The sequence below is a fragment of the Harmonia axyridis genome, chromosome X (genome assembly GCF_914767665.1).
Source record: "Harmonia axyridis chromosome X, icHarAxyr1.1, whole genome shotgun sequence".
Classification (NCBI taxonomy): Eukaryota; Metazoa; Arthropoda; class Insecta; order Coleoptera; family Coccinellidae; genus Harmonia; species Harmonia axyridis.
In genome coordinates, this window is record NC_059508.1 from 20,129,350 (window position 1) to 20,147,365 (window position 18,016).

An 18,016-nucleotide genomic window follows, 5' to 3' on the forward strand; every position below is an offset into this window, starting at 1 on the left:
ATCCTGTGACTACGCGACCTCCACCTCCTCGGTTGTTCGGGCCGGGAGATCTGGATCTGCTACCGAACAGAGGCTTACACCCTCACCTACAACGAGGAAGGCAACTTCCTCTCCTATCATGTCTGGTGTGAAAACCAGACAACAAACCACAGGCACTTTAACTAGCGCACCGGCGGCAACGCCGGAAGCGAAGCGGAAAGAGCCTTCCCTTACCCCAATTCCCGAAGAGCTTACGAGCTCGGCGATTAGGTCCACGCTAGAGGAATACCTCTATGACGTGAACCACAAGGTCGCAAGCGCTCAACGTCGGTTTATCCTTGACAGATTTACCGAACTAGAGCGCTTGTTAATGTCAACTCAATTGGAAAACGCCTCTCTCAAGGGGCGCCTACAAGAGAGGAGTAGGCTGGAGGAGGTTTGCGCCTCTCTTCAGTCTGCTAACAAGACAGTGGCCCGACCCTCGTACGCGAGAGTCACAGCGGCCACTCCTACCCCCACACCCCGTCCCACTCCATTACCTAAGCCAAGATCTCAGAGCGACTCTCCTTTATACGTAAAGGCAAGAGGAAAGGATTCGTCTAAAATCCAATCATCTATAAAAGAGGCCCTCCGTAAAGAGGCCCCCTCGGCAAAAATCCGATTCACTACAAAAGTGAAGTCAGGAGACATCCTTATCGTCTGCGCATCGCAGAAGGATCACGATCTTGTCAAGGCATCTCTTGACAAGCATAATATCGAGTGTCAAACTCCAAGAAAGATTCTTCCGAGAATCATGTTGTATGACGTGTCTAAGGACACAAAAGTAGATGATCTCATAGACGAGATTATCGAAAAGAATCTCCCGGATCAGTTTGATCCGTCTGCTGTGAAGTTGGCGACGAAGGTGATTTTTAAATTTCCTTCGGAGTCATCGACACAGAAGGTTGTCGTATCCGCACCGGCATGTCTCACGAGCGCGATCACCCGTCAGGGCAGAGCGTACGTGGGGCTCCGATCCTATCGTGCTTACGAGCACGCAAGAATTTCAAGGTGCAAAACGTGCCAATCTTTCAAGCACTCAGCACTCAGGTGCAGCGCAGAGGTTCCTCTCTGCTCACACTGCGCCTGTAAAGGCCATTCCGTCTCGGAATGCGCCAAGGAGGAAAACCCCGCTTGCTGTATTAACTGCAAGCAAAAGGGGAACAAAAACACGGACCACCCGGCAAGCGACAAAGCTTGCCCGGAGTACAGGAAAGCGCTCGAGGACTTCATATCGAAGATAGACACCTCGAGCACTAAATTCAAGGCCACGGCCTAAAATTAATACAGATAAATGCCCAGAGATCTGCCGCCGTATCGGCGGAGATCTCAAATCTGATGAACACGAAAAATATAGATATAGCCTTAATACAGGAACCTTACCACGCCTTCGGCGAGGTGAGGGGACTCGGTTTGCGTGCACGCCTTTTACGCGTGCCCCAAGATCCAATCGGATCTGTTATTGCAGTATTTAACCCTCACTTAAACGTTATTCTGCTAGGTAACTTGTCAGAACCAACTATCACTGTGGCTACCATACAATTCGATAAAATATCATTTATTCTGGTCAATGTCTATTGCCAATTTAGCTTAGACATTGACCCATTTTTACATAAGCTGGATTCTATTCTAACACATAACAGGGGCAAAAGGGTTCTCATATGCATGGACTCCAATGCCAAGTCGCCACTTTGGTTTTCTAGCCATAGAGACTATCGTGGCTCTCTTTTTGAGGACTTTGTCGACCGTTCTGGCCTCATCGTCCTCAATTCAGCTGGTTTTCCGGCCACATTCGCCTCTTCAAATGGTGAATCAAATATCGACCTCACTCTCGCTACCCCCAATGCGGCGGATTTCGTCCAAGGCTGGTCGGTGCGGGAGAATTGGTCTACATCAGATCATCGACCTATTTCCTTTGAGATAGGCTCGAGTCAATTTGAGAATAGAATCCCATATCTCGACCCGAACACCCCGAGATTCGTTCCTAGGAACGCTGACTGGGACCTGTTCGAGTCCGAATTAGACCGGCGTCTTCATGACGTCAATCTTCTATGTCAGAATGAAACTGAGCTGGATAGGGTCGTTAAGTCCCTGACCAAAGCCATATTTTTATCAGCTATGGCATCAATATCTACCTCCACCCGCAGAAATCGCGGGCTTGGATGGTGGAACCCACGACTTAGCTCGCTCAAGACTGACCTTAACCGTAAAAGGAAGGGGTTACGTCGAGCGCGACGCTGGGGAGAGGGCCCAGATGTCATAATGCAGCATCTTGCGTCCGTTAGGCACGCAAATAACATCTACACAGCCGCGATTCGTCAGGCTAAATTTCAAAACTGGCAAAGATTCGTTGAAACAGAATCACAAAGAGGACCATGGTCCTCATCCTATAAAATTGTGACGGAGCGGATAACCGCTCCTACTACACTTTCTGCTGTAAGAACCGAACGCGGTTCTTACACAACTACTTGGCTGGACACAGCCAAGACTATCCTCGCGAAACTACTTCCGAGCGATAACTGTGAAGAGGACACTTTAGTCCAAGTCGCAGTTCGAAATTCAGCAGCATCGGTCCCCCCGGGGAACCTCCTACCCACCCCGGACCCCTTTGAGATGGATGAGCTAGGGCGTGCTCTCCTGGCCACACGTAAAAACTGTGCGCCCGGGCCTGACTCCATAACAGGGTTCATTCTCAAAAGGGTGTTCGACTCCCATCCTGACGTTCTGTTGTCGTTGTACAACTCATGTCTGAGGTTATGCATATTTCCGAAGGCATGGAAGACGGGGAGAATCTGTCTTCTGCTCAAATCGAAGGGTCGACAGCCGGACGATGCGAAATCGTATCGCCCGGTTTGTCTTCTCAACGAAATGGGCAAACTCTTAGAACGACTCTTACTAACACGAATCTCGCCAATCTACAAAGATTCCGGTCAGGAACACGACTCTCAGTTCGGCTTTCGTTCTGGCAGGTCTACAGAAGACGCGGTCAGACGCGTCGTGAATTTCGCAAGAAATTCCACACAGCCATACGTGGCTGGCTTATTTGTTGACATAGACGGTGCTTTTGACAACATGTGGTGGCCAGCAGTACTCCGCAGGCTCAGATCTGCACTGCCCAGCCACACATACTATCTACTATTAAAATCTTTCCTATCTGACAGGAAAATTATTTTCAGCCAAGGCGAGTGCATCTACAGAAGACCAGTCGACCGGGGGTGCCCCCAAGGATCGGTCTTAGGACCGTTTCTTTGGAACGTGCTTCTGGACGAACTTCTGGCTCTACTGCCATCCTCTGGTGGCATTAATGTCGCCTACGCCGACGACATTTCAATTGTCGTCGAAGGTAAAAGCCGTAAAGCTTTAGAATCCGCTCTAACTTCTTCTGCATCCATTCTCGAGAATTGGCTTGATGAGAACAAATTAAAAATTTCGCATGGGAAAACCCATGCAGTCCTCTTAAAGGGCAAACTGGACATCAATCGACCACCCACAGTCCGTCTCAAAAACGGTACTATAAGGTGGTCAACCCAAACTACATATCTAGGAGTCATCCTAGATAGTGGTCTTACATTCATACCACATATCAAGTATATCAGAAAAAAGGTGATAGGCCTAAATAATAAATTTCGACGCCTCAGCAGGCCCCTCGGGGCCACGGGTAGACATGGTCTTCGTGTCTACTACAAAACAGTATATCTTCCGGTCGTCCTTTACTGCTCGTCAGTATGGGCGCACCGAATCAATAATTCTCATTTTTCTAGAAACCTATCAGCCTGCCACAGGTCAATTCTACTTACAATCTCTTCAGCCTGCCGGACTGTAGCCACTACGGCTCTCGAAGTCCTAACAGGCTACATTCCATTAGCACCTAGAGCGGAATTCTATTCAGCTAGGTACCACTTTCGACAAGGAATTGAATTTAACTACCAGGGCAGAACATTCGCATCAGTGGATGTCTCTGACCCAGAACACAAAACAAAGACCACCTCTTATCAAAACGAGCTCTGGTCGATGCTCACTGAGGAATGGCAGAGGAGCTGGGATAACGGCTCTAATGGCAGAAACACTCACCTTTGGATTCCAAAGGTAGATTTCGCTACCAATAATCTTTTCTTCCAACCCAGTTACCCTCTGACCTGCTTTATTACAGGTCACGGCCCCTTCAGGGCCACATTACATAAATTGAATCTGTCAGATTCCGACGTATGCTCTTGTGGTGCGGCGAGCGAGACATCATCGCATGTCTTGTTCGAGTGTCCTGTTTACAGCACACACCGCTCTCAGGAAATTACCGATCAAATTGAAAGCCCGTCTATGCTCATTAAATCGAAAAATAGTTACCAGAGTATAACTGGGGCTGCAAGAATCATCATAGATGACGTTTATGCGAGGCGAATATAGCAATAACACTTAAAACAATAAACTAAATTAACAAGTCCAAATTACGGACTTAGAAAAATTTTTCATGTTTATCAAATGGCGCATTCTTCTATTTTGTTTCTTCCTATCATGCTTTCCGTACTTAGTCTGTTGGTCGAGAATCAGATATCCTTTTTCATGAGTAATAATAAAGGCTCTCTTTCAGGCTAATGAAATTTTTTGCAGAAACCGTTTAGATTCAGATAGAGGGACGTTCTAGGGAAGAAACGTTCAAAGTGGACACGGGGGCTTGCTCCCGTAGGCCAGGAATCGGACTCCCGGAGAACGGACTGAAGTCTGAATCAGAACCAGGGGTTCCGTTGAGGTTCCTGTGAGGGATCCAAAACGGAAGCCCACTAATCGCGGGCACCCACCTAGGACGCAAGTCCGAAAGTGGACCCGTATTACTTCCAGCTTGGGGTCCCACCCATAGGTTAACGAAGCTGGAAGGCGAAAGCCAGAAGGTGGAGACTGAACGTGGAATCCCAGGGCGTTCAATGATGACAATAGTACTAACCGTACGATCGTACACAAGTACTGACAAAGAGCTTCGCTCACATGTCAGTCAAAGTACAACTCTGAGAACTGCCCCTACCTACACCCCCAAGGGGCCGTCACCTTGACGTGGTGGGGGGGCTTAAGTAACTGTGGAACTCCGAACTGTGAAGGGAGGAGGGAAACAGCCAAACCAAGAACGGCCCACACATTTCCTTATTCTACTAAATTAATTATTGCAATTAAAACATACAAAAGACGTCTAGTCAAATCTTTTATTTTCTATTAGTCAAACAAAATCTTGTCAAAGTGTCTAACATACCCATTATCCAAACTCCTCTCGTCCGAAGATTGCGCTGCGATGCCCTGTTCTAGGCAGGAGCAATCCTAGGACACCGCACACAAAACGTTCTGCTGGAAGTACTTGCTATTCCTAGAGGGCATGTACGGAAGGATCACAGAACGGTGCCCCTTTCCCCACATCCCCTGATGAATGGTTTTCGGGATGCCAGGATTCAGGGATGTATCCTGCACTTTCAGCTACTTGTCGGAGTTCGAGGTGCCGTAAGGGCCCGCGGTACTTACTACGAAGACTTGTACAACCCTACAGAGGCTGGTCCAGTGATGGGTCCAGCGATAAGTGTTGCCTGACCACGCACTTGTTTAAGGATTTCTATCTAAGACCAACAAGCCTCTGCAGCTGCAATCGGAGTGATGACCCGAGACCAGCACGTGATCCTTCTGCAATCGATGCGAGACCTAGCCAGTTCCTTGAGACAAGTGCCAAGCGAGACAATTCGGTTGTGGATTTTCCGGTCAGAAATCAAAAAATGTTAGACACTAACTTCAAACCGTTTCATTCTTCTAAGAGTTCCAATGTCCTGGCGACTCACCCAGCAATGGATGAGACGTCTTTACCTCTTAAAGTAATTTGTTCACTTAAATCATTAAATTCTAAAATTCGATTTTTCTAAATTATCCTATCCTTATCCATGACGCTCACTGCATGCAGTGAGCATCCTTTCTGTTCGCTCCGTGGCGGGTACGCCAAGGGATGCAATGATGATATTAAGTGATAACACACTGGCGAAGAGCTTAGCTCACATGTCAGTATAAACCGCTTGCTGAGTGCCCCTACCTACAGCGCACTGCCGGAGGGTGACTTTTATTTCGGCCCTATTCGTGGGATACACTATGGAAAACATAAGCAAAGAAAAAACAGATGAAAGGATTAACAAGGTAACGAAATTGGCTAAAGAGTTGGAATTAAGCATTGACAAAGGCAAAACCAGTGCTGGTAGTAGCACTGGGAGAGGGAGGAGTTCCAGCGTGAACGTGAGCACGGCTGAAAAGGTTAGGAAGATGGGTTCCGACCTAAGGGAATTTCTGCTCTCGGAATCAAACAAGGTCAGCAAAAATGCTGCCTCGTACATTCTGAGAGTTGTTGGGGAATACGAGAGCATGCTGTCTCAGCTCACAGCTGAGAATACTGGACTGAAGGGCAACATAAATGAGAAAGAGAAATGGCTAAAGAAGGTAGAAACAGGCGAAATAACGCTGAAAAGTCAGACCCAGAATGTCTGGGTAGGACCAAACGTGGCGAGCGCGCCAGTACCAAGGGTAACCCCCCCGAAAAGGGAGGCCCCAAAGTCATACGCGCTCGTCGTAAGAGATATGGGCGGCAAGCTTGACAGCGAAGCTGTTAAGAGAAAGGTCATAGCTGAGGTGGCAGCTGAATGCGACATCCGCGTCACAGCGGTACGCAAGTGCAGAAAAGAGGGCGGAATTGTCATTGAGACAAAATCCGCTCTCGAGCTTGAAAACCTGGAGAACTGTAAAAAGTTTAAAGGGTTAGGTTTAAGTGTTGAGAAGCCTAGGAAACTAGGCTTCAAAATGATAGTGTTTGACGTTCCGTCAAACCTTACTGAGAGTGATCTCATCGATGAACTCCATAGAAAAAATGGGTGTGGGTTGGACAAGGAAACCTTCATCAGTAAGGTGAAGGTTAGAGCCAGAGGTGGCTCAGGAGAAAAAGGAAATGTGGTGCTCGAAGTGCCTCAGAAAGTAAAGGATGATTGTGTAACGAAGTCTGATTATTCCCACAGGAATGATCAGGCTCCGTCTAAAGAATATTTTATTGTTTTCCGTTCAAATTAATCATTCTGATATATTCCGTAAATATTGGAAATAATTTATTAATTGTTCACCGCGATAATGAAAAAGTCCATGCTTCATGTTTTTCAACCGACCAGGGCCTCGAATAATCCGAGTGAAATAATATAAGAAATTATTTATTTCGGCGTTTTTACCGCTGATATATTTTTTTCCATATGTCAGATTACGTTCCGCCAAGAGAATTTTCTCGAAAAACGAGGTTTTTGTCGACATGAAGAGTCACGTGGGCTAAATTCTTTCACCGTCCCGCACCGAAGTTATAAAAGGGGGTAACCGACCCAAAATCGGGAATTCATGTTCAGGCTTTCAGATAGTTGAGTAGTAGTTTTCAGTAGTTTAGATAGTAGAGATTTTCAGATTCAGTAGTATAGTAAAGTTAGTTAGTTATTCAGATAGATTTAGGTAGTAGATAGTTCAGTAGATAGATATAGTTAGATTTAGAGGTTTAGGTAGTAGTTTAGTTTTAGAAAAGACATTTTGGTTAAGTGGTTACCAGGTGACCGGAAAATAGTAAAATTGGTAATTGAACGCCAATAATTACAAATCCGTTTCTGAGGTCGAAAATCGCCATTTTCATCAGTAAACTTACTTGTTAGTCTTTTTCTGGGGAGTTTGCTAATTTTTACTTGTGACTTTCTTACGAGTGAATATTCAAGGGTTTCATTTGATAGAGACAACGAGAGGGTGGTGTACCGGTGGAGTTTTTCAACGCGCTAGGATTAGTTTTCATTCCTTCCCGACTCTACAAAATCCACGATTCTCAATCTCCAAATATCATGATTTCCCGGCTCCCGGATCCGACTAACTTGTTCAACGGTTCTGACTGACATTAAATTGGTGAGGTAAGGACACAGTAGTTGTAGACAGTACAAATCATCTCAGTAACCGAATTGAAGTATACAGATTGATATAGTTTATGCTTTTTCTGATTTCCCGTTTTTGCTGAGATTGTCTGTATTGTAGAATTGAATCAATAAACCTATTAATTTTGTTGCGTTGTTTGTTACTTGGTCACCGCTACCATCCTAGGTGACACCGAATCCTGTCTTCACTAAGCTGCCCTGGTAAGGTTTGTCAATTTCTCCCTAAAATTGGCTGGCGCTCGAGATACTACTGCAAAGTGCTGAAGGGCAATTGGCAGAGGCGCCAGTGACGCAAAAAGGGCGTTACAAATGACGCCCTAGAGCAGGGACCAGAAAAGACAACGCTACAAAAGGACAGAATAGCTCCCGATCTTCAGAAAACGACGCTGAAGGGTGTAAGGACTGAAGAGGAACCGAAGGTCAGTGCAACCATTTTTTTTTTCTCTGAGTGGAAGAGATTATCTTCTCCTGTTGGAGGAAGATCCGTATATTGAATTGATTTGTTACTGGTACCTAAGTATCAGTGGACTATATTAAAGTGCTATAAACATTTCCGCGTTTGACAATAATTTCCTTTATTAGCAGGAAACCGACATAGCATTGACAGTGTGGACATTTAAATCTGAATAACTTTTTTTTTGTTTTGTGTATTGCAGGACTAGAACAATCGACCGCCGGATTTCTTTGTGACTTTTTCGGTTACGTGAAAGGTTACGGAAAGTGACTTTGGGGTGACACTCAGTGACTATCTTTGTGCGCGTTGAATACTGTTTAACGTTGAGTGGTTGGTTCAACTCGGACAGAAAACCAGTGAGTATAATTGAGATACTGCTACCGATTGTTTCATTGTACAATCACTGTAGCTAAGATAGTGATATCATACCGCCTTCATATAATAGGGTATTGTTCACTGCTACTATTTACTGATCATCGTTTGAATAAAGAAAGATTTGTTATTTTTTTCCCTTACACACTATTATCCTGAGCAACTTTATTCCAGACTGAAACAAGGTAGGGATATAAAAGTCATAAGGACTTGGAGATATATACTTGTGATTTTATTTGCTTTTGAACCATAATAACTGATTCCTGATAAATAAAGTTGACTTGTTTTTATTATTGCTGCAACAGTGAATATAAGTTTGTGTTGCTGTGTATTCCTTATTTCTGAGTTTACTGATTGCCTGAAACATTTTTATTTTGTGTTGAATTGCTGAAGAATTTTTGAAACAAGTGATTATCGTTATTGATTTGAAAAAAGACTTGCATTGATTTTCTTTGTCTGATATTCCAGGATTGCTGAATATTGATTTATTTGAAATATATTTTGACTGTGAATAAAATTGACAATTTGTTATTATCTGATTGCTAGAACTGTCAACTGTGTTTGACAGTGGACATTATTTGAACTACTCGGTTAACCCTACTTTTCTTTTCTGGGTTTTTGAATTATTTTCTTGCTGAAATTGTCAACTGCGTTTGACATTGAATATTTTTTGAGCTGGGTTTATGAATTAGTTTCTTTTGGAAATTGTCAACTGTCTGACATTGAAAAATTTTTTGAGAATCATAATAAATTTAAACCAACTTGTTTTCTGAAAGTTTTCTCATTTTTGATTTTCTTTGACTGTATCAAACAATAATTCAAACCTGAATAGATTCTGTTATCAACTTGTAATTTTTCAGCATTGTTGTCTATTAGTGTTATTTTTGTGCGAGGGATAAGGGAAAAATAAGGACTGTTACCGGGAATAGTGAAGTGGGGGAAAGTGTTCGGACTTCAACGATTAATAAGAAGAGGACATTGTCGAATAACTTCGATAGATTTCAAATCGATTGAGTTTGGACTTAACCTCAACATGGATGTGAATAGATTATTGAATGATGAGCTGACTTATGAGTTACAGCTGAGAGGACAAACAATACCCAGCACAGTAACGCTAAAGAGAAGCCTATTACGACAGGTATTGAAATTAAATTTGCCTCTACAGCCGACAGGAATGAACCCGACACTGGACATGGAGTCCTGTCAGAATAAACTCACCGACTTGCTGGAAGCCATTAAACACTTTGACACTGGGAACACCACAAATGAATATACTCGGATTTCAACAAGATTGATACACATTCAGAGAAGACTGAATTTTATTATCACTGAAAATGAAACCGAGTCACAGATGATAGAACAATTAAAGGAGACTGCAGCTCGGGCCTTGAGGTCATTGGAGGCACTAGTGACTGCAGACAGACCGCAGCCATCGACTCATCCGGATGGATCGCTTTTGGATATAGAGATTCCACAGTCGCCGGGGATGTCTCCCATACAGCCAACCAAGGTTGCACCACTGGAGACATCGTTGATAACATTGGACGCTGATGATCAGCCACTACCACAGGTTCCAATTCCCCAGGCTGCGACACCTAAAAATAAATCAAAATTAGCACAGGTCCTGAATGAAACTAGACAGGAATGTGAAGATTTACTACAGCATTTACCAACAATGCCAGTTTCTCAACCACAGAGACAGAATGTGGAACAACAAGAGGGGCCAACTCATAGTAGGTGGACGAGCTCTATGAGAAGGGTGTCATTCCCCCATCCGACGGAATCGATAATAGATTTGAACCCCCGACATGACACCCAACAGAAGTCAACACCGACTGCAACGGTACCCATTCATAAATGGAATATTTATTTTGATGGCACTGATAGCGTAACCGGATTTATAGAGGAGATAGAGAGATTGGCTGAATCCCGGAAGACATCCTTAGAGCATGTGTTCGAATCGATTTACGAACTTTTACGAAAGGATGCCAAGGATTGGTTCATCCCCCGGAGGGGACTTTTCAGAAACTGGGATGATTTCAAAAATCAATTAAAAGAAGCATTCTTACCAGTCAATTATGAAGAGAACCTACTGGATGAAATCAAGAAGAGGATGCAAGGCCCTGATGAAAAGCTATTGTTGTATGTTACCCGGATGCAAAATCTGTTCCAGAAACTGACTTGCAATCGTCCCACTGAGAGTGAACAGATTCGACTGATAAGACAGAGGTTATTGCCATCACTGCAGCAGGCTTTGGCCTTTCAAGAGACCACCACATACGATGAACTGCTGAAGAAAGGAAAAATCTTTGAATTAGTACAATGGCAAATGGGACATTATACAAAACCACCGGCTAACCCCAGCCTTATTGATGAACCTCATCTCACTTATCAACAGCGTCGTCAAAGAGACTATCAAGCTAATCTCCATGTACTGACAGAAGATCAAGTCCCAAATTCCAAACCGGATTCCCCGAGGCCAGTGTCCTCCCACGGTAGAATAGAAAACCGAAGACCCACTGGACCTGGTCGTTCACAACTGCCTTCAAGATCACTGGAGCATACAGACAACAGGTCAAGAAATGGTAACACCTCCCAGGGCCGGACTGGATCCCCAGCGGAACGAAGAGTGACCTTTCAGACCCAATGCTTTCGATGCGGAAAATATGGACATTTAAGAAGAGAATGCCAAGGAACGCCGAAATTATTTTGCTCCCGATGTCAGAGAGTGGGCATCCTCTCCCGAGATTGCCCCTGTTCCCGGAATCAGAAAAGAACTTCCCCGACGACGTCCATCGAGCTACTGACTCCACTGAACCCCACTACTGGAAGTGACAACCGGCCCCTGGTGCTGGTATACATCGAAGGAAAAGTATTTCACGCACTGGTAGATACTGGTGCAACCAAATGTTTCTGCAGCCGGAAGGTAGCCCAGCTGTGTGAAAGGAATGGAATTAAGGGAGAAAAATCCAACACAGAAACTGTCATGGTAGCAAATGGTCAAACGACAGCCACCCCGAAGATGTATCACTTGTCAATGGTGATAGCCGATTATGTCCTGACAGATATAGAATTCTTGTTGGTACCCAATTTAACGGTAGACTTAATCCTGGGAATAGAAGTCCTCAAGAAATACAACTTCTCCCTGGATCTTCGAAAGACAAATGTCTACTTGGAAGGTCGACTTGTACCCAGAGTGGAACAGGTGACAAAGAAGGCCATAGAGATACAGGCCGCAGCAGAACACCTACTGGATCTAACTGGTGAGCAGAGGACGAGACTGGATTCCTTCCTCACCGAAGAACTAAGAAAATTTACCCAACTGAGTGGCACTACAGACTTGATAGAACATAAAATAAAGCTGAAACCTGGAATTGAACCGATTAAACAAAGATATAGGCCTCAGAACCCGAAGATGCAGGAAATCTTTGATCAGGAAGTGGATCGAATGCTGGAGGAAAGAGTTATAGAACCCTCCAAATCCCCCTGGAGTTCACCCGTGGTACTGGTCAAGAAGAAGGATGGGAAGTATCGCTTCTGCATAGACTTTCGAGCAGTCAATGAGGCATCAGTTAAGGATGCATATCCCCTGCCATACATCTCTGGAATTCTGGATAAACTAAGACGGGCCAGATACATATCAACAATTGATTTGAAGCAAGGATACTGGCAGATCCCACTGGAGACAGAGAGTCGCCCCATTACTGCGTTTACAGTGCCTGGAAGGGGATTATATCAGTTCACGGTAATGCCCTTTGGACTACATGCAAGCCCAGCAACCTTTCAACGATTCTTAGACACCATCATCGGACCGGAGATGGAACCAAAAGCTTTTGCTTACCTAGATGACATCGTCGTGCTGGGAGAAACGTTCGAGGAACACCTGGAAAATCTACAAGAGGTATTCCGACGACTGAGGGAAGCCAAACTGCGTCTCAACCCAGACAAATGTGAGTTCGTCCGGAAATCACTGAAATACTTGGGACATGTCGTCACCTCAGACGGAATCTGCACTGACCCCGACAAAGTGTCGGCCATCGTCGCCTTTCCGGCTCCAAAGACAGTGCGAGAGGTACGAAGATTCTTGGGAGTCGCCAGTTGGTATCGTCGCTTCATTGAGAACTTCTCCGAGGTAATTTCTCCATTAACACAGTTGTTAAAGAAGAAGCAACGATGGAACTGGGGTCAAGCACAGCAGGAGGCATTCGACATCCTGAAACATAAGTTGACCGAGTCACCTATTTTATCTTGTCCTGATTTTACACAACCATTTATTTTACAGACTGATGCAAGCGATGTGGGACTGGGAGGAGCCCTAACTCAAACTATCAAAGGAGAAGAAAGAGTCATCGCTTATGTCAGCCGGACATTGAACGCCGCCGAGAAGAATTATTCAGTGTCCGAGAAAGAATGCCTCGCCATAGTATTTGCGATAGAAAAGCTGCGACCATACCTGGAAGGGTTTAGATTCACGGTCATCTCCGACCACATGAGTTTGAAATGGTTAAACTCCATCAAATCACCCTCTGGAAGAATTGCAAGATGGGCAGTGTTCCTACAGCAATTTGATTTTGAAGTACAGTACCGAAGAGGATCACTCAACAAACTGGCCGACAGCCTGTCAAGAAACCCACTACCGACACTTAACTGTGTCCAACTGAAAGAGACAGATATTCAATGTAAGTGGTACAAAAATAAGTTTCAGGAAGTAGAGAAAGGACCAGAACACTGCCCCGACTATTCCATCATCGATGGAAGACTACACCGACACTTTTGGGATTCATCAGATGTTAGGGAAGCTGGAACAGGCCACCCATGGAAGCTGTGTATACCCACCGAACAGAGGAACGAAGTACTGAAAGAAAACCACGACTCGGCCTTGGCTGGACATCTGGGAATAGCCAAGACAATTGCGAGGATCTCGCGGAATTATTACTGGCCAGGTATGTTTAGGGACATTGCGAAATATGTCCGGAACTGCACTTCGTGCCAAAAGTTTAAAGTACCCCAACAGCAACTGGCAGGAAAGATGCAACCTCGAAAGATGGTGGATGCGCCATTCAAGGAAGTATCAACTGATGTAGTAGGACCTCTACCCCGCTCCAAGAAAGGTAATTCCTATATTGTAGTTATGCAGGACAGGTTTACCAAGTGGGTGGAATGTCGACCAGTGAGGAAGGCCAACGCCAAGACTGTCTACATGGCGTTATATGAACAGGTTGTACTGAAGTATGGATGTCCAACCACTGTGATCTCCGACAATGGGAAACAGTATGACAGCCGGCTATTCAGAGAAAACCTCCAGGCTATGGGTATCAATCACCAGTTTACCCCTACGTATACTCCACAATACAATCCGGTTGAAAGGGCCAACCGAACACTGAAGACAATGATTGCTCAATTCTGCGAGGCAGATCACCGAAATTGGGATGAAAAGGTAGGAGAATTAACCTTTGCTATTAATACTGCTCGACAGGACTCTACAGGATTCACTCCGGCATATCTAAATTATGGAAGGGAACTGCGCATCCCCAAAGCCATATATGCCACGGAACCCAGGAATCAAGGATCTGGAGATCCCAACGAGAACACCGAAGAAAAAGAAGAAAGTTTGACTCACCGTACAGAGCAAATTCAACATCTACTGGAGGCCTATGAGTTTGTAAGGACCAACCTATACAGGGCATTTAATCGACAAGCTCATAACTATAACCTTCGACGTAGAGAAGTTCGTTTCCAGGTAGGCGATCAAGTGCTTCGTCGTACACATCACCTATCATCCGCCGTTAATAACTTCGCATCCAAGTTAGCTCCAAAGTTTGAAGGGCCATTTCTTGTTGTGAAGGTGATTTCACCAGTTATTTATGACCTGAAAGACCGGTCAGGTAAGAAAGTGAATCACGTACATGTTAAAGACCTAAAACCATTTCATAACTAGTAAGTTACTTTGTTAAACTCACCGAGGAAAAGTCAGAACTGAGATAAAAAAAAAAAAAAAAAAATTGTTACTAACTGGTACCTCCCCGCATAAACTAGACCTATTAATCTGATTTTATACTACTGACATGTTCTTATTATTCTGTGATTTTCTTGTTCAGGCAAAGAGGATGTCAGAGAGTCTGCATAGTCGCTGGGCAGAAATCCGGTGGGGAGATGAGGTGGTGTACGAGCCACGAAGCTCATCACCGGAGACAATACCGGAAGTACCGGTGTTGAGGAGAAGAACGGTGACAGAGGTGAGGATGTCTAGAGCCCCCCAGAGCTCAGTGTCGTCAGTGCGAGGGAGAAACACCCTAGCAAGAGTGGAGAGGGTGGTGAAACGGACCACTACCCAGTCTACACAAACACCCCCTTTGTGCCAGCTGCGTGCCAGTAAGCAAGATACCGGTTCTAAAATTCCATTCAGGACGAGTGTGGAAGACAACACCGGTATAACTAAACCTTATGTTTCAGATCAAACCACACCGGCCCCCAAGAGTGTTCGTACAGTCGGTACGACAGGATCTAAGGTCTATCTGGAGGTGAGATCCAACACGTGCTGGAAGTGCGGCAAGACATGCCCTCGCGGCAGGAGTGTCGAGGTCCACCACTCCTATTTTGCAGCAGATGTGGTTTGATAGGTACGCAGACCAGGTACTGCGAGTGCGTACCCAGGAAACTGGCCCCACGACCGCCAGCAACTAGGTCGGAACAACCAGCCAGGCATCCATGTGCAAGATGCACAGAAAGGGAGGCCATGCAGCGGAAAATGAGATAGAAAAAAAAAAAAGAATGATGGGAAAAATAGAATTAGAAAGAAGATACCGTTGTTTTTGTTCCATAATCCTGTAAAACTGTATAAAACAATATAGGGCCTAACCCGATATCTATAACATTATATTCAAGACTAGTAGACTGATTTTTAATCTGTAAATGTTGATGAAACCGAATAGTACATAATAAGTCAGTGAATATTATGCAATAAAAACAATTCCAGTCACTTGCCCCGAATTTCAAAGGCCATCAGATATAAATTAGTAGTTTCACTGTGTAATCTATTTGAAGAATGCCATTTCTAATCTCTTACTGTTCTGATAAATAACTGAAATATTCCGCAGTGTTACAGATGAAATTTTCTAAGAGGCTAGATACTCACCGATGAGAATAAATGCTGGAGATAGGCAACACACCTTTCATCGGATGATCAGCTGTAAGCCCAATTCCACCGAAGACATGATTCCTGAAGATTTATTCATGTCATCATCCAAGAAAGAAGTACTTGAAGAATTGGACATCATGACCTGTCAATTATTACTCTGGTGGACATCTGGATTCCATTTCAATTTTCATATAGATAATTTAAACTGTATAACTGGAAGAATTTTCACCGTTCTGAAAATTTCACCATACAGTCACTGATTCCTTGTAATATCCACAGGTAAATCAACCAGTCTATCAATGGGTTTGGAATGGTTTCGACTCATCTGACTGGGAACTTCGACGTCCCTCTGAAATAATATGGCATGATTCATCGAGATATGGAAATAACAGAACTACTCACCGGAGAATGGGATAATCCACACCTGACATCAGATTATTTCACCGACACTTGGAAACTTCATGGAAATGGGAATGAGTTCTACTCCACAACCCCGAGATGAAGAAATTCCCAAACATGTTAACATTCAAATCACCCCGGATGGCCGAAGAAGGAAGACGGCGTTTGAATTTTTCACCGACACTTGGAAACTTCATGGAAATGGGAATGAGTTCTACTCCACAACCCCGAGATGAAGAAATTTCCAAACATTCAAATCACCCCGGATGACAGAAGAAAGAAGACGACGTTTGAATTGACATCGATTCATAGAGCAAAGTTTTATTTTTATATGTCATACTGTCTACAACAACATTATAATCTTTGATAGCGTAACGTAACAGTCAGACCCGTACTTCCCATATATCCCGCGTAATAAGACAGGATAGTATTCGGTTATTTTTTGTTTGTTTTTAGAATTCAAATTTCTGTTTCACCGTAACTTGAATTTTTCCGAACCAGGGGGGATGTAACGAAGTCTGATTATTCCCACAGGAATGATCAGGCTCCGTCTAAAGAATATTTTTTTGTTTTCCGTTCAAATTAATCATTCTGATATATTCCGTAAATATTGGAAATAATTTATTAATTGTTCACCGCGATAATGAAAAAGTCCATGCTTCATGATTTTCAACCGACCAGGGCCTCGAATAATCCGAGTGAAATAATATAAGAAATTATTTATTTCGGCGTTTTTACCGCTGATATATTTTTTTCCATATGTCAGATTACGTTCCGCCAAGAGAATTTTCTCGAAAAACGAGGTTTTTGTCGACATGAAGAGTCACGTGGGCTAAATTCTTTCACCGTCCCGCACCGAAGTTATAAAAGGGGGTAACCGACCCAAAATCGGGAATTCATGTTCAGGCTTTCAGATAGTTGAGTAGTAGTTTTCAGTAGTTTAGATAGTAGAGATTTTCAGATTCAGTAGTATAGTAAAGTTAGTTAGTTATTCAGATAGATTTAGGTAGTAGATAGTTCAGTAGATAGATATAGTTAGATTTAGAGGTTTAGGTAGTAGTTTAGTTTTAGAAAAGACATTTTGGTTAAGTGGTTACCAGGTGACCGGAAAATAGTAAAATTGGTAATTGAACGCCAATAATTACAAATCCGTTTCTGAGGTCGAAAATCGCCATTTTCATCAGTAAACTTACTTGTTAGTCTTTTTCTGGGGAGTTGGCTAATTTTTACTTGTGACTTTCTTACGAGTGAATATTCAAGGGTTTCATTTGATAGAGACAACGAGAGGGTGGTGTACCGGTGGAGTTTTTCAACGCGCTAGGATTAGTTTTCATTCCTTCCCGACTCTACAAAATCCACGATTCTCAATCTCCAAATATCATAATTTCCCGGCTCCCGGATCCGACTAACTTGTTCAACGGTTCTGACTGACATTAAATTGGTGAGGTAGGGACACAGTAGTTGTAGACAGTACAAATCATCTCAGTAACCGAATTGAAGTATACAGATTGATATAGTTTATGCTTTTTCTGATTTCCCGTTTTTGCTGAGATTGTCTGTATTGTAGAATTGAATCAATAAACCTATTAATTTTGTTGCGTTGTTTGTTACTTGGTCACCGCTACCATCCTAGGTGACACCGAATCCTGTCTTCACTAAGCTGCCCTGGTAAGGTTTGTCAAT

General features: G+C 43.9%; 2 protein-coding genes across 2 annotated transcripts; both read left to right on the top strand.

Moving 5' to 3' along the window:
* Positions 1–6,126: 6,126 nt before the first annotated feature.
* Positions 6,127–13,282, top strand: LOC123686607. Its single transcript, XM_045626841.1, has 3 exons — positions 6,127–6,996; positions 9,962–13,020; positions 13,079–13,282. Exons 1-3 carry the CDS (start codon positions 6,127–6,129, stop codon positions 13,113–13,115), a joined length of 3,966 nt encoding a protein of 1,321 aa, XP_045482797.1. The 3' UTR covers positions 13,116–13,282.
* On the top strand, positions 7,197–15,413 carry LOC123686608. The gene is made up of 3 exons (XM_045626842.1): positions 7,197–7,626; positions 14,895–15,168; positions 15,250–15,413. The coding sequence occupies exons 2-3, from the start codon at positions 14,904–14,906 to the stop codon at positions 15,411–15,413; spliced, it is 429 nt and encodes a 142-aa protein (XP_045482798.1). The 5' UTR covers positions 7,197–7,626; positions 14,895–14,903.
* Positions 15,414–18,016: the final 2,603 nt, after the last annotated feature.